Raw genomic sequence first — 23,404 nt, forward strand, 5'->3', positions numbered from 1 at the left:
TCCCGCACGGGCTCCGTGCCCGCCATCCCGCACGGGCTCCGCGCCCGCCACTTCTCCGGGGGCTCCGTGCCCTTCATCCCGCACGGGATCCGTGCCTGCCATCCCACACGGGCTCCGTGCCCTTCATCCCGCACGGGCTCCGCGCCCGCCATCCCGCTCGGGCTCCGTGCCCTTCATCCCGCACGGGCTCCGCGCCCGCCATCCCGCACGGGCTCCGTGCCCTTCATCCCGCGGGGGCTCCGCGCCCGCCATCCCGCGGGGGCTCCGCGCCCTTCATCCCGCACGGGCTCCGTGCCCGCCACTTCTCCGGGGGCTCCGTGCCCGCCATCCCGCTCGGGCTCCGTGCCCGCCATCCCGCGGGAGCTCCGCGCCCGCCATCCCGCGGGGGCTGCCTGCTCCGACCGCGCGGCTCCAGCTCCACCTCCCGGCCCGGCCCGGCTCTGCCTTCCCCGTGCCGGCACCGCCTCCCGCCCCGGAAGGGGCCGCCCGGGCCCGGCTCTTCCGGGGCCGTGGGTCCGGCATGAGCGACGTGGTGGAGCGGACGCTGAGCGCCCTGCCCGGGCTGCTGGGGCAGCACGAGCCTGGCGCCGGCCCGGGCGGCGCCGGCGGCCCCGGCAGGGTGTCGGCCTCGTCCCGGCTCGGGAGCCTCATCCGGAGCATCACGGCGCTCACCTCCAAGCACGTACGGGCTGCGGGGCCGGGCTGCTCTCCCTTCCCGCCCGGGGGAGCCGGCGCGGGGCTGGGCCGGGCCCCGGGCGTCCCCCCTGGGCCGCGGGGCTGAGCTCGGGAGCCCACGATGGAGCCCCGGTGACCTCCCCGTGCTTGCGGGTGGCCGCGTTCTGCCGCTCTGGGGCGCGGGCCGGGCAAGCACGGCCGCTGTGCTGGAGGCGAGCGGCCCTGGAGAGGCGCACGCTGCCTGGAGAGAGTGAGCGGCAGCGCTGAGTTACTCTTCTTCTGGCACATTTTGCCTGTGAAATCTACGCGAGGTTAAAACAAGTTTCATTTTTCTAGGAAGAAGAAAAATTAATCCAGCAGGAACTAAGCAGTTTGAAAGCAACAGTTTCAGCCCCCACCACAACACTTGTAAGTTTTGTTAGTAGCTGCAGGCTGTGGAACAGCACGCCGAAGGTGAAGGATGGAGTGTTCTCACTCATTATAAGACAGGTGGATGTGCAGGTTGTCTGCATTAGAGATATTTAATCATCAGCATTAAAAAGTACCAATACATATGGTTTTGCAGCATGGTTAAAATGTTGAGAATACTGTGATTCTGATGGATGTGAATAAACTCTAACAATATGACCTTACTGTCATTCTGTAGTTTCTGAAGTAATGCAGACAGCAAAGCTAGGTGATGAGCTGCTTCCATCAAATAATGCTCTTTGCAGGCTGACATTCTTACAATTAGTATGTGCTTTTTAAGAAGCTGTGCTTTGTTGTATGCACTGTTGTCATGTCTGAATTTCAGGAGATTATGTATTCTAGTTTGAATTAGTTAATACTTATATCAGTCCCGTGAGTGAGGATTTTTGAAAGGAAAAATAAAATTTTATCTTGCACGTGTAGCAGAAACCATCCTAAGTCAGGGTAGTAAAAGGTAAAAAATAATTTGTGTTAAATTAACAGTGTGATCATCATAATGCTTCAGATGATTAATATTTTTTATGTCATCATAGTTAATCTGTTGATGACATGCATACTAATCAAAACAAGAACTTTTTAGGGGTAAAATAGAGGGAGTTCTGCCTTTTTAGCAGAAGTTTAACACTGCTTTGCAGAAGAAATGCATGGCAAAGAAAGAATTGTGACTACCGAGATGTTAGAAAACGTGTGAATTAATGTGTTTCTATGACATAAGGTTCTCTGTTTCAGTGGAGCAATGAAGAAGAGCATAAAACATGTTGGATTTGAAATTTTCAATAAGTTGTTTCTGGTATTTCAGAGACTGATGAAAGAATGCATGGTGAGACTCATCTATTGTGAAATGTTGGGATACGAGTCTTCTTTTGGATACATCCATGCAATCAAACTTGCACAGCAAGGGAATCTTCTGGAGAAGAGAGTTGGTATGTGCATGGAACTGTAGCCTTTATAATGTTCTCAAACTCTCAGTTTTAAAGTTTTTCAGGATTTATAATTCATGTAAAATACAACCTACTTAAAATGTTCCTCTATTTTCTTGGTCTTGTTTCATGGTCTGTTACTTTTTGAAATTATCTATATTCTTCACTTGTGAGGTGCTCTGTGTGTGCTTGCAGCACAGAAGGCAGGGAAATGAATTTGTTTTGAATCATCAGTTCTTCCTGTGTTTTGAATTGTGACACCAGTTAACAAATAATTTAAGAGAATATTTGTTAAACACATCAAGCAGAAAATGAATTTCTGTCAGGATCTGGTTTGTTTTCCAAGTACTAGTGCAAGGTTAGATGAAGATGGTTCTGTCAGACAAATATTTTATGTTTTGGTGCTTGTACGATTTTTTTTCTTTATTTTAGAAAGAGTTGTAGGGAATGAGGCAAATAGGGAGGCCCTTACAGCATAGAGGCAGAAGTTCCCAAAGAAATCTTGAAGGCTGGTTGAGATTTGAGATTTCATGGGATTGATATCCTTTCCTGCCATCGTGGCTATAAACTTGTTTCCAATAGGTGTAGTTTGAAGTATCTGTCAGCCTCTACTATCCAGAGAATATCCTTGCAGTTGCTGATTCAGCTGCCTAGTGAAGACATTTCTTCTTGTTTGCAGAGAAAACAAGCAATACCATGTCTGCATGCACAGAAGGAAGGCAGTGTCTTGTGGGATATGCTTGTTTGATATCCTTTGTTTGAATTTCATCTGGATCATCCACTCAAGTATTGGTGTTTCTGAGAGAATCCATTACAAGTGATGAATTAAAGTTGCTTTTCCCTGAGTAATGGAAGTCAGTGTGCAGATGCTGTGATAGGGATTACGAAATTTTGTCTTCACCAAACCTGGGAAGGCAAGTGATAAGCTGTTTTGAATAAAACTGTGTGACTTCTGTAAGTGTTGAGTGTTGAGAGCCAGTGTATCTTGTTATTAATTAGATTGAGACCTTTCCTTACTAGGGCTCTTTTTGAGAAAGGTTTGGTGAAGCAGCACTTTTTTTGGTTTTCTTTTTAATGTAAATTGCTTAAAGTTCCCTGGACACAAAGTGCCCTTAAGCTTTGATCTGATAAAAGGATGCTATCAAGAGAGTATGTGTGTGTGTTTTGGTTTATTTTTTTTTGTTGTTTTGCAATTATATGTAATATACGAGGGTAATTTTTTCAGTTCTTGATCAGTATACCAGGGTTTGTATTGAGGAATTGTCAGTTGAACTGGTCAGGATCAGTGACCCCTTTACGCAGTGTGAGCCTTGATTCAGGAGAGTGAGCTCTCCCTTTGTGTATGTGCTGAGCTGATCATGGCCATCATCACAAGCAGATAGAGCCAGCTGATAGCCCAGCCAGTACAGTTATTTGTTCTCAAGTTGTTCATTTTGATCCCCAAGCCCTGTATGAACCAAGAATTCTCTAAAATCTCTCTCTGAAGTACAGTTTTTGCTATAAATTTTAGCATACTATCCCTACCCCCCACTTAAGTCCCTTAGTTTAAAAGCAGAGAGGGGCCTTGGAGAAAAAAAAGTTGCTGACACATTTATTTTCCTGGTTTCTGGTATGGTTTCCTCATTGTTAAAAGTAATGTAGGCGTTCTTGGCATAGGATGCTGGATTTACTTTTGTATATTCCAAGCTGAGTATAAAATTCCTTTGAAGAGTAATTTTATTATTTGGAAAAAGAATAACAGCTATAAGGAAGTACACTCGTGTTGTGTAGTCCAAAAGTAATGGACTTCTCCCTGTGCAGAGAAGACATTAGTTTTCCAGAAAGTGATTTATAATAGAATGCTGCTTTTGACTGTTCTTTGGCTGTAAAACTATTGTAATTTGTCTTATTTCTCACAACTTATGAATTCTTAGCTGTTGTTTGTTGAGCTTTACTGCAACTTAAATGTAATTGATTTGCCTGGAAAAAGAGAGTCTTGATATTTAAAACAGGAGCAACTGTTATCCAACAGGGATTTTTTGTTGGGTTTTTTTAACAGTTTGAGTTAACTCTTCTTGTATTACAGATAGTCTTTTTCTGTCATAAAGTTGCTTATTGCTTCAAAATAGTAATGAAGTCTGCTTTCTTTTATAGGTTACTTGGCAGTTTCTCTATTTCTACATGAAAATCATGAACTGCTGCTTCTGCTTGTGAACACAGTTGTGAAGGTATAGTGCATTTGTAAAAAAAAGTAAAAAGAAAGTCTTACAGGCACAGGAGAGACTGTTTCCATGTGCCAGGAGATGAGCCAGTGGGGAAGAACACCTGGTTGAACAGAGAGCTGGGCGGGGGGGGGGGGGCTGTGGGGTGAAAAGCTTGAACCAATTCTTCCCTTTTTGTCATGCAACATCTAATTACTTTGATTAGCAAAGACAGTCTGAAATGGCTTTTCCTGTCTTTTTAATCTGATCTTGATGTTCTTGCTCTTGAAGCCATACTTTAAATTTCAGAGGAGGTATGCCATAAACTTTATAAATGTACCAATTATATACATTCTCAACTCCAGGAGGAGCCATGCATGCATATTACAATGTTAGCTTTGGCTTTTAGCTGATGGCAAGTGTCTGTTGCCTTCTCTGAGCTCATCTGATGACTTTGGAAATGGAAATACATTTTGGAGTACCACTAAAAATCTATTACTGATGTCCCTTGCAAGTAGCAGTTATGACTTATTATAACTCTTTCTGTGTAATGTTTACTTTTTTACTGCCGTAGGCCAAAGTCCCAGAAATTACAGATTGAAAGTGATGGTTGTTTTGTTGCTGTGATTGAAAGGTTTTCATAATATTTAAAAATATAGCTTGAAACTCGCAAAGAATTACACCGAAATAAGGATTGAAACTTATCTGGGAGAGATGAATCATTCAAGTTATATCATCTAGGAATCTCGCACATTTAATTTGTTTTGAAAAGTAATTGTAGCCGTCATAAGTTCATCCATTGTTTTTTTGTTTTTGGTGTTTTTTGTTTTTTTTATTATTTAAGGTCACAGTGAGCCATACCTACTATCTTTGTTTGTATTTAGGATAGACTGAGATTATTAGTTTTGTAGAATGTTACTTGTAATTTGCATTTGCTTCTTAGGAAGTAGGTAATATTTTAGTGTACAGGTCGGTAATTGGCAGTATTATTGAGCTTGCTCATTTTCAAAAATTCTTTTGGCTAAATCAAAAGCAGTAGACAGAGTATTATTGAATTCTGTGGGAAGTGACTGATTGCCCTGATCCAGATAGAGACTGAACATATCTTTGCAGTCGTTTCAGTAAATAAAAATTGATTGTAGCTCTTATATGTTGATGTTGCACACATTTAAAATAAGAATGTGGTTCTGTAAGACGAGTGTGAAGAGCTGCCTGTTCTCTCTTCTTGTGGAGGAGAAGAGCCTGATGAGCTCAGTGATAGCTGGCTCCTCTCGAATGTGAGCAGGATGCTGGCTGTGGGTGGGCTCTGGGGGTCCAGGGTCCAGCCTGCTTGTGAAAGATTTGGGGGATGTCTGTGCAGAATTTAAAAGTCTAAGGAAAAATTTACTGTCTTTTATGTAACAGGACTTGCAGAGCACTAATCTTGTAGAGGTGTGCATGGCATTAACTGTTGTCAGCCAGATCTTTCCACGGGAGATGATTCCAGCTGTTCTGCCCCTAATAGAAGACAAGCTTCAGCATTCTAAGTATGTATTCATTAAACAATTTCAAATGGCCTTGTACAGCTGAATAACATAATTTTGTGGGTACTTTTAGTAAACTGGTGTTTCTTCTCATCTGGTCTTTTCTAGTCATCACCTTTCGAAATGAATCCTCTCCTTGTGTTTTTTCTTGGATTCTTGTCTCATTCATGTACAGCTTGACTGGGTATTGAATTGATAGCATATTTTTTCATAGCCAGTGTGGATAGGTAAATATAATTGAATTTATTTGCTGGAGTCCTTTTAACTAATATACATGAAGAAGTGTTTGTTGAGTAGGTGGGGAGACAGATCCAGATCCTTGAACTCCACTGTTACTTCTTTCATAAAACTCTTTAGAGAAACTGATAAAGATGTATCTGTGGATACCCTTTATTTGTTTGAGTTGTAGTTTACTATATCCAGTAAATAGAGGAAAATGCTGTAATTAGTGATTCAAAAGGGAATTGCAGAATGAATTAATTCAGTACCTTCTAGACATGTATTTTTTGGAGCTGCATGTATGACCACTGCAGTTGAGTCATGGCCTATTTCATTGTTTATTTGGTGGATGTTGTTTTAAATCATCAGTCTGACATCCATCCCTACTAGGCTTTAAAGTTGGCTTTGTCACTTTCTTGCTTAGGTAGTATTTGCAAAGTAATTTGTTACCAATATATAAAACACGGGTTCTCATCTTTACAAATCGTGATCTGGGGTCTGGCAAGTTTTTTTGTGAAATCAAGTACTTTAAATACACTTGTTTTGTTAAGTGTAAATCTCATTTCAGGGAAATTATCCGAAGAAAAGCTGTTCAAGCTTTATACAAATTCTATCTCATTGCTCCTAATCAAGTTCAGCACATCCATGACAAGTTCCGGAAGGCTTTATGTGACAGAGATGCTGGAGTCATGGCTGCTTCCTTGCATATTTATCTGCAAATGATTAAGGTAAACAAAGAATTAGAAGCATAACTGAATTGGAGAGATATTTTTATTTTTTTAAATTTTAAATACACAGCGTGTTCTACAAAGGTTTTGCAGAAAAAAACTCACTTGTAGTAGTTAGAAAAGTTAATTTATTTAGTCGTGTGTTACATTTGGTTCTGCCAATCCTTCATTTAGCTGGGCAGATCCACTTCTTCCAGGGTCTGAATGCTCAGTGTTGTTGGGTCCTTAGCCAGTGGATCTGAGTCCTACAGTTGGTTAAAGGGAAATTTCCTTGTAAATGTGTTACACCTGCTCCCTTTGCAAATGTGTGAGAAAAGAGCATAGACTAAAGTGAAGAGCATGTGGGTGCTGAGGGTTGAGAGGGTGATTTAAAGAAATGATGGCATCAGTAGGTATTTTGATCTTACTCAAGTTGTGGATGATTTTTACTTTTTAGTTGTTGTATTGAAATATTTGAGTTTAATTTAATTTTCATTATGTAGGAAAACTCATCTGGATACAAGGACTTGACTGGGAGTTTTGTAACCATCCTGAAGCAGGTGGTGGGAGGAAAGCTCTCTGCTGACTTCAACTATCACAGTGTGCCAGCACCATGGTTACAAATCCAGCTTTTAAGAATTTTGGGGCTGTTGGGAAAAGATGATCCAAGGTAACTGGATTTTTCTCTGTAATTAATAATTTGAAGTGCAGTAACAGCCTGCACCTCATAGACTGTAAGAGGCTTTCAGTGTCGAAATTCTTGCACATTTGTTTTTAACCAAGACAGCGAGCAGATTAATTTCTGTAAAAGTAGCTTCTTAGCTTCTGGATTGTCTAAACAATTGATTGTTGTGGAGTATGATTAAAATGTAATTTTACTGGTACTTCTATTACAATGTTACCAAATAACAGTGAAGGGCTGGAGTAAAGCTATTTTTAAAAAGTGCTGCCATTTTGTTTTGTGAGGACCTAGTTGTCTGTGGTCCTTTTCCTATTGACCTGTTTATTTATGCAAACAGTAAGGGAAGTGTTTTTATTCTTATAATATGGTAAATGTTTCTTTTGAAAGCTTCAAGCATCCTGTTAAATGCCATTTAGGATCATGTTATAGAGCTCTGCTGTGTTATAGCAAATTTGTGATTATGAATAATTTGTTACAGGTTTCAATAATAGCTTTGAACTGTTTGGCAAAATGAGACTACATGCTTTTTAGTGGTGCAATTAATTGTAAATATTTTCTTAAATAGGACAAGTGAATTGATGTATGATGTTCTAGATGAATCTTTAAGAAGAGCAGAGATTAATCATAATATTACATATGGTGGGTAAGGTTATTTTATGTAATTATCAATATTTGAAAGGATAGAAAATGAGTAGTTAATTATGCTAAAATTACTAACACAGTACTTTTGAAAAATCTGGTTATAGTCTTAACATTAATTGTATTCTCAAGTGTCCAACTAGTAAATAGCAGCACAAATTATGCATTGCTGCACAGCATTAGTTTTTTTATCATTGAAGTAAAACACATCTATATATGGGTAATTCTGTTTGGCTCAAAAGCCTTTATCCTGTGTTTGCATTGACCCTGCCCTTAAACACACACAGTCAGCTGCTTCCTGAGAGCTTTTATTGGACATTGATTAAGTTGAAATAAGCAATAAGAGAAAATCCTGCTGATACATCTCTGTGTGGTAGAAATGCTTCGATTTCACTGCCCTGAGAAAGGCAATAGTGTGGAAGGAGAGAGTCAGTGCTTTGCAGCTCTGTAGGGCTTCTCCTCTGGGCACAGTTAATAAACATTGCACCTCCAGAGTTCAGTGACTGTGCTGCCTGTGAAAGGAGTCTTTGGCACATATCTCAATTGAAAATTTCTAAAACGTAGCAGAAGGTTCATTTTGGTGGAAGTTCATTGTCTTCTCATTAGAGAAAGCTGGTTTTGTTGCTGCTACAAAGCAGAAGGAATAGTTGCACTGTTTACCTTTTTCCTACTAAAAAGTTGAGTGGTTTGTCTTTTTTTGTTGTCTTCTCCTCCCCAGGTCTGAATACCGCCCCAAAATCCCAGCTCTGATGCTCTAGAACCCTACTTTAAAAGCTGTTTCACTAGTAAAAAAACCTACCACCCCATTTTTTAAAATTGTAGATAGAGTCCTGCATATGTGCCAAAGTGGCTGTGCTAATGGAACGGAAAGAAAATTGATACTTTCTTAAAACAACAGTGAGGGGTGAAACAGAAAAGGAACATGGCTCAAAGCTGTGGATGTCTAACACCTACATCATACATATGTTGTAAATTGTGTAAGCCTCACTTCCATAAAAAGGGGAGCTTTGGGGAAGTATTCTCTTTTAGTAAATAATAAATGAGGAAGCATCTGTCAGATGTTTAGAGTATTCAGCTGATTGCTTCTGTTCTTTTTAGGCAAGAACATAATACAAGTTATTGGGAGGTGTGTTGACTTTTAATACGGACTATTTGCACTTGCCAAGAGTTAAATTTGTTTTGAGCACTTAAAGAGACAAAGTGGGCAGTTCATTATGATTTGTACAAGGACACAGAATTTACCTATGCAGTTTTTGTTCACCTATGGCAAGCATTTTACAAAACTGTAGTTGATAATTCCAGACAAAAGAAAAATACAATTCTTAGTGATTGTATTTTCTTATAAAAAGTCATTGGTTATGGCACGTTTTACAGGCAGATTTGTCTGCTAGTCTTTCTGAGATTTAGTCTGTAATGGCCATGGAAGAGAGGGGGTTATCTGTTGGACAGTTCAGTTAGTCACTGAATTACAAGAACACATTATGATTTTAAGCCCTAATTAACTTGGGAGACTAACTTGGTCTGAATCTTTGCCCAAATTGATGCCATAAAGGAGTGATTATTTTTTGTGTATTGTTCAGTTTACTTCTAGATTTTTCTCAAACAACTCTACAAAGCTGTTGGGTTTTTTTCTGGTTTTGATTTTTCATTGGTTCTTTTTTTTTCTCAGAAATGTTTTTGGGATGATTTTGGCTGTTGGTAGTAGCTAAGAAATGGTATAAGTTACCAAAAATAATTTGTCTCAAATCTTTTATAGTTGCTTGTTTGCTTTCTGAAGACTGTCCCAGTCCAATGCCTTGAGCAGCTGTAGGAGACTTCAAGGTTGGAAGAACTTTAAGGACAGAAAGTTGTATGCAGGGGCTAATTAAAACGTGTGTACTAAAGGAGCTAGATTTTACCTGCTTTTCCTTATGTCAGATGGTACTCTCTGGTTAGATTCAGTGGGAGTGGGATAGCACTGCCAGTCCTTGAGGAACACTGAGCTTGTTTGTTTGTTAAAAATTTTGGGTTATAGAAGTATTCAATACACATTAATTATGCATCTTCTCCTCCTGCAGCCATCTTGTTTGAATGTGTCCAAACAATTTATACCATTTATCCCAAATCGGAATTACTTGAAAAGGCTGCCAAGTGCATTGGAAAATTTGTTTTGTCACCCAAAATTAATTTGAAATACTTAGGTAAGGATACCTGATTTCATTATGCTGTCTTTAATTTGGCCATAGTGGTAGCATTGCCTTGTATCACTTGCAATCACTTACATTCCAGGTTTAAAGGTTCTGACCTATGTTATCCAGCAGGATCCAAACCTGGCACTTCAGCACCAGATGACAATAATTGAATGTCTGGACCATCCAGATCCCATTATTAAGAGGGAGGTCAGTGAATTTTTAAATGTTAAAAATTAAGGTGATTATTAAGGTGGGAGATCAGTTTTGTAAAACGAGTAGTGTAAAAATGTTATGTTTCCATAATTGTGAGGGAGCAGTTACAAACAGTGTTAATGTGACAAGCTGTGTACAGAAGCAGTGTATTTCAGTTAAGAATAGTTGCTCAATTTGGTGTACTAAAGCTGCTGTTTTGCTGCTTTTTTTGAGTCATCAGAACTAATTAATTTTTTTTTGTGCTTTCTCTTTCAGACTTTAGAGCTTCTCTACAGGATTACAAATGGACAGAATGTAACTGTCATAGTCCAGAAGATGCTTGACTACTTAAAAGAATGCCAAGAAGAATATGCTATCATCAGCTTAGTTGGAAAAATAGCAGAACTAGCTGAGAAATATCCTTTTATTTTTCTGAAACTTTGAAGTCAGAGCTCAGGCACCTGTAGCATTGATACCTATCAAAGCATCTCTCATGATCTTGTGAAGTAGGAAATGTTAGAGCTGTGCTTCCCATCCTTTCAAATGCAAAGGAAGTATGCAAAAGAAAGCACATAAAAAATGACTACAGCGTTTCTTATGTTTCACTGAGAGAAACTAATTGCACACAAATTTTGGCTTTGGAGTTTAGCATTAAAACCTTGTGTTTTAAATTGAAACTTTGAAGCCCTATGCCACTGCATAGAGAGAGATGTCTCAGTGCTGCTGAAGTGCTGTTCTGTAATTGTGGGACTGATCTCTCCTGATAGAACTCTTGGTGTATGAATTGTCAGAACAGCACACTTTCATAGAACTAAAGAAAAGATTTCTTTATAAATGCCGTAAAAGATGAAAGTAATGATTAGGGATTTGGTTTATGATGGGCATTACTATTAGACCTGCCACTGCCTGATTTCTGTGTGTGTTTTTGTCTGATATCTTGAGTTGTAAGCTTTTGATAACAGAGAGCTGCCTTATCCTGTTTGTGCAGTGCTTGGCATGGAGTACTGTACCAAAAAAAGCTCTGTTGTCCTGCAGCATGCAAAAATTAATGCAATAACTGAAATTTCTGTGCTGTTAAAAATTTCCATTTATTAACTGTGTGTTTTCAGGACTTGTCTGAGAGAAGGCACAAGCCAACTTTCAAAGTTAGCAAAGGTTGATCAAAAGTTAAATATATTAAAAAAAAACCAGTGAGGATTTATGTGGAGTGCTTCAAAATGTCTTTGTAAAGTTGATAAATCAACAGCAAAGCACTGCTGAAAAGAACTGTTTTCTTGTCATTGATCAAGAATGCTGGGTAAAACAAAAGATTATCTGGAAGCCTAGCACAGGACAAGTGGAGCTTAAAATAGAGTAGAACAAATGTGAACATATCTGTTCCTAATGTGTGAGGCCCGCATAAACTCAATTTTTCTAAAAGAGTAACTTCCGACTTTTTAACTGATCACCAGTTTCCATGATGTTTACAAGAAACACTTCCCAAAAGATACAGGAAAATTTCCTCTTCAGTTTAGTGGAGTTGATATTTGCCCATCAGATCCCCAACTTCCTGGGGAGATCCTGCTGAGCATTCCTCTGGAGATACACTAAAAAAGAAAGAAAAAGTTATGCCTTAGCATTGCATTCCTTAACATCTGGACACATATGCCCCTAACAATGAGTGGTTCATCCAGACAATGAATGCTGTGTTCTCAGTTGGAGGTGATGTCGTGCATTCTGATATCCCAAACAACTTCCTGAGGCTGTTGGCTGAAGGTAACTCCCCACATGCTTTGAAGAATTAGACACGTTCCTTGATAATCTGGGCTTGTCCTCTTTTCTTAAAATGTACTTTGAAATATTAGGTAGGATATGTTATTTGTGTTTCACAGAAACTGCTGTTTTCTATCTAGGATTTGATGATGAAAAGGAAGATCATCAGCTACGGATGTATGCAGTACAGTCTTATTTGGCATTACTTGAGGAAGAAGATAAATTGTATCCACAGAAATTCCTTCAAGTTATGAGCTGGGTAAGGTAGAGACACGGTGAGAATGCTATACACAGATTTGAGAAAGCTGTCTAAGGTGATAATGTTTTTAATAAATATTTATTAAACTTTAGTTTTCAGTTGCTTTTACTAAAAGTCAAGCTAACATGCTGAAATCTATTCTAGTGACTTCTTTGCTGACTGAGCACTATTAACTTGTGGTTTGTGGAAAAGCTGACTTGCTCCCTTTTATGCAGGTGACTGTTGGAATGGCTTAGCAGCCCTGAATCTGACTGCATACTGAGTCTTTCTGTCTTCATCCAAATTAGCCAGATGTGGTTGTGAAAAGCTCTTGTAGCCCTACAAATGACTGGCCAAGTGCTGTGCTGGTGTTACCTGATACCTGGGGAAGCTTCAGCTCTCATCCAAGAGAGAGGCTGCAGTTTGAGCAGATGGTAGCTTGTCATGGCCTTGTTATGTTTAGCTTTCTTTTCAAGACAGTTGTTTGATTATTAAAAAGCTAAAAGTTGGAGTCTGTTGAGGTGAGCACAAAGGTCACTTCAACCCTTTGACATGTGAAACACAACATGGTAATGAAATAACTTGGAACATGTTTAAATAATAGTTTTTTGAATGTGAGGTGGATTTATTGTTTTATTGGATTTATTTATTTAATACTATATTCCAGTTTCAAAACTGAGAGCACTGCTCTAAATGCATATTTTGTCTGTTCTTTGTGAATAGGTGGTGGGAGAATATTTCAGTCTTGTTACAGATGTTGAGCCAGAAGTTATTTTGACAAAGCTGCACAACCTGCTGAAGAAGACTTTTGTTACTTCTGAAACTAAAGCGTGGATAATGGCTGCAGTCACCAAGATAGCATTACACACTTCCTGCTCTAAAACAGTGGATGAACTAATCCAAGAACTCAGCAGCTCTCTGGATACATGCCTGAGACAGTATGCCTTTGAATTGAAGCATCTGTGTGAAGACAAAGCCCTGATGAAAAGCTTGCTTCCTTTTGATGCTAGCTGCAGTGACCTGGTGGTAAGACACATTCCACGTTCTTTTTCATGAACCTCTTTGGAGTCCAAGGGAAAGAATATTTTGGTGAAAAGGTATTTCCAAAGTGAATGATATTTGCAGTTCTCACTGGGTGCAAGTCTGCTTAAAGTGAGTTTTCAGACACACTTTTTCAGGCATATGGGATGAATCATAGTGTTCTGTACTGAAAGATAAAGAACCATGGTGTTCTAGTTAAGTAAGCTGGAGTAGCTTTTAGCAAAATTATCATTTCATACACTGGTTTAAGCTGTCTTTTGTTTTTTTCAAAGATGAGGTAGGCCTGCTTTAATGATACAGTACTGCTTTTGAATTCAAAGGGTTTGCCTCCTATTTAAAAACTACTGATTTTGACCATGAAATTTCCACAGTAAATGATGGAAAAGATTCTGTCTATATAGCATAGTAACTGGTAGATACGGGAGATGTGACATGAAGATCCTGATTTGCTGATAAAACACCATATTCTTCTGGTAACATCTGGCTCATGTAGAGCAAATATTTTAATTTCCTTTTCATTCCTATAAACTTTGCATAGGTAGATGCTTCCTTATCTTTTCTGGATGGGTTTGTGGCTGAGGGACTTGGTCATGGTGCAGCACCGTATAAGCCTCATCACCAGAGACAAGAGGAGAAACTTTCTCAGGAAAAAGGTGACAGTTAACTGCATTTATTTAATACTGGTAAATTACCTGAGAAGTATTAACAATTAAAGTGTACAGTTAATTTATCTTCTTAAAATAATAGTATCTCAACCTCATGTCTACAGACAAGAGCTAAGTTCAGCTTAGATTTTAGTTCCACCTTTATCTAGCTGATGTATATAGATTGTTGTTCTGTAGGCGAGAAAGTCTTACTGTAATCCTTGCTGATCTAGAGGATTTGAAATTGATGGGTGTTATTAAAGTGAAAGCCTGACAAGACCAGCAGTACAGGGATATCCGTTTTCAGAAAATAGACTAAATTCTTACTTTTTTATGCCTCCTTGTAATTTTAAAATTGTTTGTCTTGCAGCTCTGAATTTTGAACCTTATGGATTGTCCTTTGCTTCAAGTGTGTCCTCATCTGGAGTCACTGGCAGACAGTCCCCCACTGGTTTATCTTTTGGCTCTGATATATCTGGGAATAGTGCTGAGACAGGGCACAAAGAGTGAGTTAATTTGTGTTTGAAGTGAAGTACATTTAAGCTTCTGCTCTTGTCATTATCACGGGTCTTTGTTGCTTCTTTGCATGGAGCTAGGAGGAGTGCAGTTGAATTTGGAAAACTATCACATAAGAAAAAAATCAGGTGGGGAATCTGTGTAATAAGTGGGAAAAGCAGCTGATGTGGTCAGACTCTTCTGCCACTTTCTTCACAGACTGCAGTTGAGGTGATAGTGCAGTAAAATTGGGGCAGGATTGCCTGATGATTACATTGTTTACTATTTTTTCTGCTGTCTTTTTTTTCCTAAAGATAAAAGTGAGGCTAAGGTTTCCAGTGTAAGATGCTCCTTTTATTTTTCGTGCACTACACAGTAATTCCATAACCATAGTTTCATACAAATTAATAACTTCATTTATACTCTGCTAAACTAGGAAGCAGGAAACCTTTCCACAATCTTTGTATTTCACTGCTCACTCTTCTCTGTCAAAGCACCAAAGTAGTGGATGGTGTTTGAGTGTTGGCAGTTTTTATGAACATCTTCATATGGCTGATCCTGCTTTGTTTTGCCTTTTTAGGACAAATACTCTGAAACTTGAGGGGGTACGCAAGCTGTGGGGAAAAGAAGGTTATCTTCCAAAGAAAGAAAATAAAATAGGGAAAGAAAACGAGCAACAAACAGTGCCTTGTGAGAGCTTATTAGCAGGGCAAGTGGGGGAGCCTCCTGCATTGCAGCCTGATCAAGGTGCCAGCCTGTCTGAGGAGGACAAAGAGAAGCAGCAGTTAGCATCAACTTTGTTCATTGGGCTGGGATCAAGTGCTGGTGTCAGCCTGGTAAGTGATTCTTTTGAGACTTAACAGTTTAAAGTTTACATATGATCTTATTTGAAAATATAGATACTTGTATACAAATGGAGATCAAATTAGTGATAAGACAACCCCACCCCCAAAAGTCATTGAAAAACTATTTAGCATGGTTTTTGCAGTGTGATATTTTATTGAAACCTGAAACAGCTTGATGAAGCAACCTCTGAGGCAGATCTGATTTGGTAACTGGAACTTTCCTCTGTTTTCATGTTGTGCTCCAAGTTTTAGTGTTGGCTTTCCTGATCAACTGTTCCTTGACCCAGCCTTGTAGAACTGTCATCATTCATTTGGATGTAAGGCTAGAATTCGACGCTCTATGTCAAGACCATTTTTAATTTATATATGGTAGTATGTGGAACATAAAATAATTCACTATTAGGTAGTGAATATTAATTCAATATTAGGTAATATTTTAAGACATATTAGCCAGCTCAAATCTTGCCACCTAGCACTGGTTAACCAGATACTACCTTTGTTTAGTCTTTAATTAGAGCTTTTAGTTTATTAAGAGAATCTTGAGTCATTCTTGCATTATAAGCTAATTCAGTACTCTATAAGAGATACAGCAAACCCCTGGATCCATTAAAATGTTTGGAATCTGTTTGTATTTGTAATCTGTTTTGATTCCTTGGTCCTTCCTCACCTCCTCACTGCATGCTATTTAGCAGTAACACAGCTGGTTGCTAGGAACTTTTCCACCCATTTTTTTTCTCTTTCCTTTTCAGATGGGCAAAGCAGACACAGCTACTCAGAAGTTCAAAAGGAAATCAAAGATAAATGAAACTCAACAGTTGAATGAGGAGGCATTAGACTTCCAAAACAGTGCTGCTTCAGATTTTGGTCCCTTACTTGATACAGTACCTATTAATGTGGAAGACTCTGAGGGAAGTATACACACAAGGTTAAGGAAAGTCTCCCCTTGTTCTTCAGATATTGTAGAAGACAATTTAGCATTTGAAACACCTCAGTCCCTCAGAAAATCTGTGCTGGATGACAGAATTTCAGCTAACAGGTTGTCACAGTCATCTTTGTTTGCTGATAGCAATATTGAAATTTTTCAGCCTTCTCCAAGTGCTCAGTGTGAAAGTGCCAGTGAAACAGCATTGGTCCCTTCCTTACCAGAAGAACTTGAAGAGCTTCCTCACTCTGAAGTAGTGAGACTTTGTCAGAGTGATGCCTTAGCTCTGTATTTATGTAAGGTGTGGACAGATGACTCTCTGTTGCTCATTGCTTTTGTTTCAAATGAAACCACTTCTGCACTTCATGCTGTGAACTTAGTGTTTGAAGAAACAGAACACGTTCAAGTAAGAAACTTTGTTTCCATTGTATTTTAAATTCACTTGGAACTTCTTGCTTTTTGCTTGCTTTTAACTGTGTTTGGTTTAATGTGATAGCCACGCCTTTTTCCAAAGTATTTCCTTAAAACCTGTGGTGCACTTGTTACACATAGCTTTAAAAGGAGGTGAAAGAAATCTCACTATAAACTTACTGTTACAGGCTATAAAAGTTAGCCTCTCACTTCTTCAATTCACCTTGATTCTGTTTGCCTCTGTGTAATGAATATGTGTGTTTTTTCCATTCTGAATGCAAAGACTAAACCAAATGCAAACCTCACTGCTCCTGCATGGAGTGGTATGACTTAAGTTAACCTCCCTGTGTAGCTCTGTTTTCTCTGGGTGTTGGCTATTGTGCTTATGCGTTCATTTGTATTTAAATATTTGGAAAGATATTTAGGAATTGCCAATTGATTGATCTATCCACAGATTTTGCTTAAAAGAAGCACAGAATTAGTAAACAACTCACCAAGTGGTAACAGGATGAAAATAATTAAGTGGATTGTTTCTTTTAGAATTGACTTAATCAAGGAACTGCTAATTGGCTATGGAGTCCCTTTCCATTTCTGACTTGAATCAAATTTGTCTTGGCATTGATAGAGTGTGGGCATCTCTTGTCTAGATTTTTCTTTTAATTCACTTAAATTCCCACCCAGACCACCACCACAGAATTTCTGTTACCAGTTTGTTTGAAGATCCAGGGACTGTTGAGTAATCTAAAAATCCTTCTTTTTATTAGGGATGTTTTCTCAACTTCTTGCTTTTGGTGTATAGCTTGATGTGATGCTGCTTGCTTGTATATTAGTTTATGTTGGGACTGAGCTACAGAATTCATGTTCTTGGTGCAGTTCTTTGGAGCTGGGAGAAGCCAATTGTCAGAGACCAGTTTCACTGGTGCTGTAGAATGTCTGTAGGTGTTAATGATTGATTTATCCATGAGGGCTGAGATATGGTAGCTCTGTTCACTTGTCAAGTACTCCAAGAAACATCAACAGAAGTAAGAGGCACTTGCACAGTTTTATAGTTGTATCTGAATCACTTGCACAACTTGACAGCAAGACTTACATTCTTGATTCCTTTTACGACATTATATAGATTTTGGAGAGTGCCACCCTCCAGTTTCCTGTAATTGAAGCTCAAAGTGTGGAACATTGCCAGAAATGTGTGAAGATGAACAAAGTCTGTACAAAGGCAATTCTTCCTGGCTCTGTTAGTTACCAGTCAGAGATGGAAACTCACCTTGAATTTTCAGTAACTTTATCATTGATGGACTTCATCAGGTAAATAAAATAAGCTGCAGTTTTCAAAAACACTTGTATACAGCTCAGTATTAGACAAGGGTAGGATGATTTGGGTATTGACTATGAAAACATAAGGCTTCACCTTGAGCAGCTAGTTCAAATCAGAGATGGCTGGTAAAGATAATAAAGGATTGTTTAACACTTGCAAAAAAGGGGTAAAGTTCCAGCAAGTACAAATGCAGGGAGAATATTGACTGTAACTGTTTTGGAGGAGGCTAACAGAACAGAGAACAGAAGGACATTATGCTTTAAAATATGGCATAATGTAAGCATGTCAAGGGGAAACAAGTGGTTTGAGTGCAGAAACCAGAACATTGTCTGAAAAGGCTGACAACTTGCAGAGGAAGAAGAAAGCTCATTTGTTTAATTTTTGAGCACTGCATTTATTTTAGGAGTAGGAAAAAACAAGTGTCCTTTGTCCAATAGACTTTTCTTTTGAAGTGAAATTTGAAGATTAATTTTTTAAAATTTAGAAATCTAAAGCAAGGTATGGAAACATTTTTTAAATGTTAAGCTGGAAAGAGGAGAGTTTTGATTAGACTAATGCATATTTACTTATTGTGTGTCTATTGTCCAGCTACTTCGATTTACAGGATTATTTTGAGACTAAAGATATTCAGATTTATATATATATATCATTTGGCTAAGAAATGTGCTGAACTTCCTTTTAGGCCAATGGAAATGACTACAGAAGACTTTGGGAAGCTGTGGTTGTCTCTTTCCAATGATGTGAAACAAAATATAAAAATGTCATCTTGCCAAGATTCCTTTCCAGCAGCCCTGGATGCACTGCAACAGAAGCTGAAACTGCACAGAGTTGATGTTATAGGTAAGTGAAAGCACACTGTAGGGTTGCTGACAGGATAATTTGCCCCAGGAAAACCTGGAGGAGAGTCTCTTACAGGTTAAGGGAGGGCATGTTTGGGAGCATGGAAAACAAGGGATTGGTGTCCCATGGACTTCATTTTCCTCACTCAGGGGTCTGTGGGAAGGTGATGTAAAGGTACAAGTTTCAGCAAACTGGATTTTGCAAAGGAGGAAACTTCACTGTGAAAGAGTTTTGGGTAGGACAGAAAGGGAATGAAGCTGTATGACAGATACAAAGCTGGGATTTTGGCATGATTTGTGGTGATGTGTTCCATGAGTTAGAGGTAAGAGTAGGGGAAAAGAGCAGACTTGGAGTGTGATAGATGCATTTTCTATCAGCTATGCTGTAGCAGTTGTTGCTTGCTGCTTGTTATTTCATTTTTTCCTGTGGTCTCTCAGGGAATGAGGGAATCCTGGCCTGCCAGCTCCTTCCATCTGTGCCCTGCCTGCTGCACTGCCGTACTCACTCAGGGATGCTGGCCCTGTGGTTCAGATCCCCTAGTGCTGCTCTTCCAGATGGATTGCTCTATCAGTGTCAGAAGGTGATGGAGGAATCCTCAGAACAATAGTGCCTGCCTTAATCTGTTTGGTGTGTGAAAGCAAGTCAAAGATTCATACAGTTGCACAGATAATTACCAAAGCTAAACTAAGATACTGCTTCTTCAAGTATTAAAAGTTTTCTTCCAGCTGGCAATGTCCAAGTGGACTTGTGGGGGGAAAATGGTGACCTAAATGACCCCTGCAGAAACATGCTCAGGACTGTACAGTATATTAAAGTATTGTTACCTGTGTAAGTGAAATGTATATTAATTTTGTTGTAAATGACTGAAAGTATTTATTTTTATTACACAGCTTTTATAGATGCCAACACTTATTCTTCATGGCAACTACTTAAATATGATTTTGAAGAAAACATATTTCCATTATGAGGTCTGACTTGATCAGTTATTTAATTTTATTTTGATAATTTTTCTAAAGCTATTATTAAGCACTGCTGGCAACAAGACCCACATTAGTAGTTATATAAAATGTAGCAAAAAATGTATGGTTTTAAAACAGTTAAAAGATTCTAGGGAGCAAAACACTTCCCATGATCTTTGATATTTATCATGAAAGGAATAACATCTAAATAGGTTTTTGATAGGAGTCGGGCATGTGAAATTGTTTGGAAGCACCTCCTGGGGGATTAACTAAAGCCCTTCAGGTTAGTTCCTGTCTGCAGTTTTTCCTGCCCCACAGTTCAGTCTCATTCCCTTTCCACAGGGGTCTGTGACAGTCCCTGAGTATTTGTGCCTGTCTAAGATGAAGTTCATGTGTGTCAGCTCTGAGATGCCTGAGCCAGGGGCACTTGGCTGGGGACATGTTCACTCCTTGATTGCTGGGTAGTGAACATGTTCATGCCTTCCAGTCGACCCTATGAATTGAATCTGGCCAAGATCCCTGAAAATTCACAAGGGGAAAGCTTCCATTTATTTTTACTTCTAATTATTTTTAGCTTCGTTATGACTCATCAAATGTCCGACTTGCAGAGATGTGGCTGACTTGTGTGTGCATGTCTGGGAACTGCAGCAAGGCATGAGGGATCAAATCAGAGCTGCAAATATGGGAAATGTGTCTGAGCAGATTGTCTCCTCTTCCTGAAGTAACCTCACAATCTTGAAAATCCAGCAATCTTAATTTATTTAGATGCTAAATGAAAAATAGTACTGGTTAATATTATTTATAGCTGGTTATGTTTTCTATTTAAGCATCCAAGATTGTACACACAGTTCAGACAGGTACAAAGGGATTCTGTGATGGAGTTCTCTACTTTGTGTGTTTAATAGTAACAAGGAAACTCTCATGTCAGCATTACTGATTCTCACCTGATAAGCACTGGTTGTAAAGGAAAATAAAGTATTTTACTTCGATGTTTTGGTAAATTCATGAAATTGTTGTAAGAATGTTAATGTGCTGATAGCAATTTTTCTTTTCAGTCAAGCTACTTGTGTTATCACAAGTATAACCATCCAAGCAAAGTTCCTTTTTTATTGTTGTTTCAGTACCCTCTTTCTGGGGAATTTAAAGTGCACTGAATGTGTAAATATATTTAATGTTCTGCATACTTAAATGTTTACTTGGCACTTCAAGACAGTTTATATAAATGAAAACTGGTTTATAGTGGAATAATTTCCAGCAGATGGTTTCTGTGCTGGTAAATCAGACTTGTGTTATGCAATTGGACTTCTGTAATTATAGGAACTCTGATACAAATATGTTTGTGGCCTATGCATTTAAACCATTTCAGCAAGGAGATGTTCGATGTACTGGTGTTTAAAGAATTGCAAAGACAACAATGCCTTCTGTCATTAATGTAATGTTCTCTGTAACTTTTCTCACTGTATGAATAGTGTATGTTAAGGTGTCAGTATTCTGATTCTAATTGCTTTATGGTATCATCACTTAATGGAGTGTGCAGGGAATTGTACCTGTGTTAGTCATTATTTTTGGATTGCCCAGCAAATACTGGTCTGAATCTGTCACCATATTTGCATTTCTTGCAGTTTAATAAAATTCAGTTTTATGAAAAAAAAGTTTGATACTTGTTAAATGTTCTTTTCCATCACATGTAGTAGTGTTTCTGTATATTAAGAACTAGTTTCTCTGTTAACTGTTTCTCTTTGCATCTGAATAGTGAACATCACAGAAATCTTGAACCCATTAATAATTTAAATGTCTTGTTTCTCAGTTGGAGATACCAAAACATTGAAGGACTACACTTTTTAAGCAGCATTGTGTGCTAGCTCACATTATCCAATCCTTTTTTGGAGTACCAGAGTGTGATTTTGTTTTTAGGCATCACAGGAGATTTCAGTATTTCTGAAATAGTGAAATACAGAAATAGTATATTTAAGTTCAGTGCAAGCACAAACCAGTGCTGTGGAGCTTGGGCAGTGTGACATTGGCTGAACTGAAGGTGGCTGCAGGTGTAACAGAGCTGCTGCTGTGTGCCAGGAGTCCTGCCTGAGCTGGGAGCTCGGGCCCTGGAGAACCTCCAGGGTTAACACGTCAGCATTTCAGTGCTGGCAGTCCTGATCTTGAGCATCCAGTTGTCTCAGAAACAGAACTGCAGAGGTAACTCTGCAAAGGAGTATTATTCCATCTAGTTCTGTGAGTATCCATCCATAGCGTTAAAATTACTTTTCTTTGTGACTTGGTTGATCTTGAAGGATGCACCTGTTTTCCAGGAATGGAGCTACGGTGCAGAGAAGCAGGCTGGAAGGAAGAGCACATGAGCAGTTTGCATGCAGGAGCTGGTTGAAGAGGCAGCCAGGGGCCAGCCAGTCTGTACTGACCCTGCAGGGCTGGCAGGTAACAGGGACTGCACCACACCCGTAGGTACCAGGAGGCCTCGTGTCCCACTGCTCTGTGAGTTCTGCACCTTTGGGAGTCAGCAGGAAAGTGATTGTACTGGATCCATATTTCAACTATTTTGTCAGCTTCTGCCTCCTTACCCCAAGTATTTTCAGGCTTTTTACTGAAACAAACACTTTAGCAGGAAAACTGGAGGAAGTGCAACATGGCAGTATGAGGCAGGATGTTTTCTTAGATACAGACTAGATCTGTTGGATTGTATTACTTTCTGCTAAGTATTCCCAAATCCTCATTCTGTAAGGACCCAAAAGAGTAAATTTGTGTAATGGATGGCAGCATCTTGAGGTTTTCCTATACTTGCAAGTAGCTCATAAATGACATTGATGGTTTCTAAGTATTGGAAAAGTGTTTATCTGCTGTAGTATCTCATCATAAAAAACTGTATTATCTTTTTCTGTGTCAGTAAGACTGTGTGTGGTCTTTTTCTGGCATTGATTTATGTAAAAATGAAAATAGACCTGCTTAACTCATCCAGTTAAAGCTTGCTTTTTGCATTTCTGTTGCTGTGGTGAAACTTAATTGTGCTTTATTGCCTGGTTCTCTTCAGGGCCAGCTATTTATCTGCCTGTCTGAAAATATTTCTCTAGCACAAATCAGATCACATGTTCAGTATAATGTGCAGCTCTGTGGCACAGGCACCATTTCATTAACATGTCAGAAGTGGTCACTCCCATGAGAGTTTCTTAAACATTAGCATTCTCGTCTTTATATAATAAAGTTGGCAGTGATGAAGCAAAGAATATTGTGTCCTGCCATGATATGATTAATAAAATTAACCTGACAGAAATGTTTTACCAGCAGGAAGGCTCAAAGCACCACTTAAAGAGATTGCTTTAAACTTTGATTTTAAGGTAGTTGTCAGTTTTCTCTTTGTGCCAATATTTCACTGCTTTCAGTATAATTGCCATGTGAGTTGTTTGCAAATCCTGAGCTCTTTCAGCTGAAACAGTTTGCCTTTTCTGGGAATAAGGACAGGAGACTAAATGTTTCCTGTTAAAACATTCTGGTAGGTTCCAGCATCCCCATGTTTAGGACAGGGTTGTGAAATCTGTCAGGAATATGTCTTCTATCTA

The 23,404-nt window shown here is 39.1% G+C and overlaps 1 protein-coding gene across 6 annotated transcripts; it reads left to right on the forward strand.

Moving 5' to 3' along the window:
* Positions 1 to 494: 494 nt before the first annotated feature.
* On the forward strand, positions 495 to 21,490 carry AP4E1 (adaptor related protein complex 4 subunit epsilon 1). 6 transcript variants are annotated; one of them, XM_085588770.1, is made up of 22 exons: positions 495 to 682; positions 1,012 to 1,083; positions 1,943 to 2,066; positions 2,743 to 2,977; positions 4,197 to 4,270; positions 5,648 to 5,769; positions 6,554 to 6,713; positions 7,196 to 7,362; positions 7,940 to 8,013; positions 10,071 to 10,193; positions 10,282 to 10,391; positions 10,653 to 10,792; positions 12,019 to 12,131; positions 12,269 to 12,387; positions 13,090 to 13,392; positions 13,946 to 14,060; positions 14,422 to 14,557; positions 15,127 to 15,382; positions 16,141 to 16,719; positions 17,845 to 18,029; positions 18,722 to 18,879; positions 19,317 to 21,490. In XM_085588770.1, the coding sequence occupies exons 6-22, from the start codon at positions 5,681 to 5,683 to the stop codon at positions 19,484 to 19,486; spliced, it is 2,997 nt and encodes a 998-aa protein (XP_085444896.1). In that variant the 5' UTR covers positions 495 to 682; positions 1,012 to 1,083; positions 1,943 to 2,066; positions 2,743 to 2,977; positions 4,197 to 4,270; positions 5,648 to 5,680; the 3' UTR covers positions 19,487 to 21,490. The 6 variants fall into 6 exon arrangements, with proteins under 6 accessions (XP_085444896.1, XP_021393129.3, XP_085444892.1 ...); XM_021537454.4 differs by lacking the exon at positions 2,743 to 2,977 and having other exon boundaries at positions 498 to 682; XM_085588767.1 differs by lacking the exon at positions 2,743 to 2,977 and having other exon boundaries at positions 558 to 682; positions 1,016 to 1,083.
* The last annotated feature ends 1,914 nt before the right edge of the window (positions 21,491 to 23,404 follow it).

The sequence above is a fragment of the Lonchura striata genome, chromosome 10 (genome assembly GCF_050655825.1).
Source record: "Lonchura striata isolate lonStrDom1 chromosome 10, ASM5065582v1, whole genome shotgun sequence".
Taxonomy (NCBI): Eukaryota; Metazoa; Chordata; class Aves; order Passeriformes; family Estrildidae; genus Lonchura; species Lonchura striata.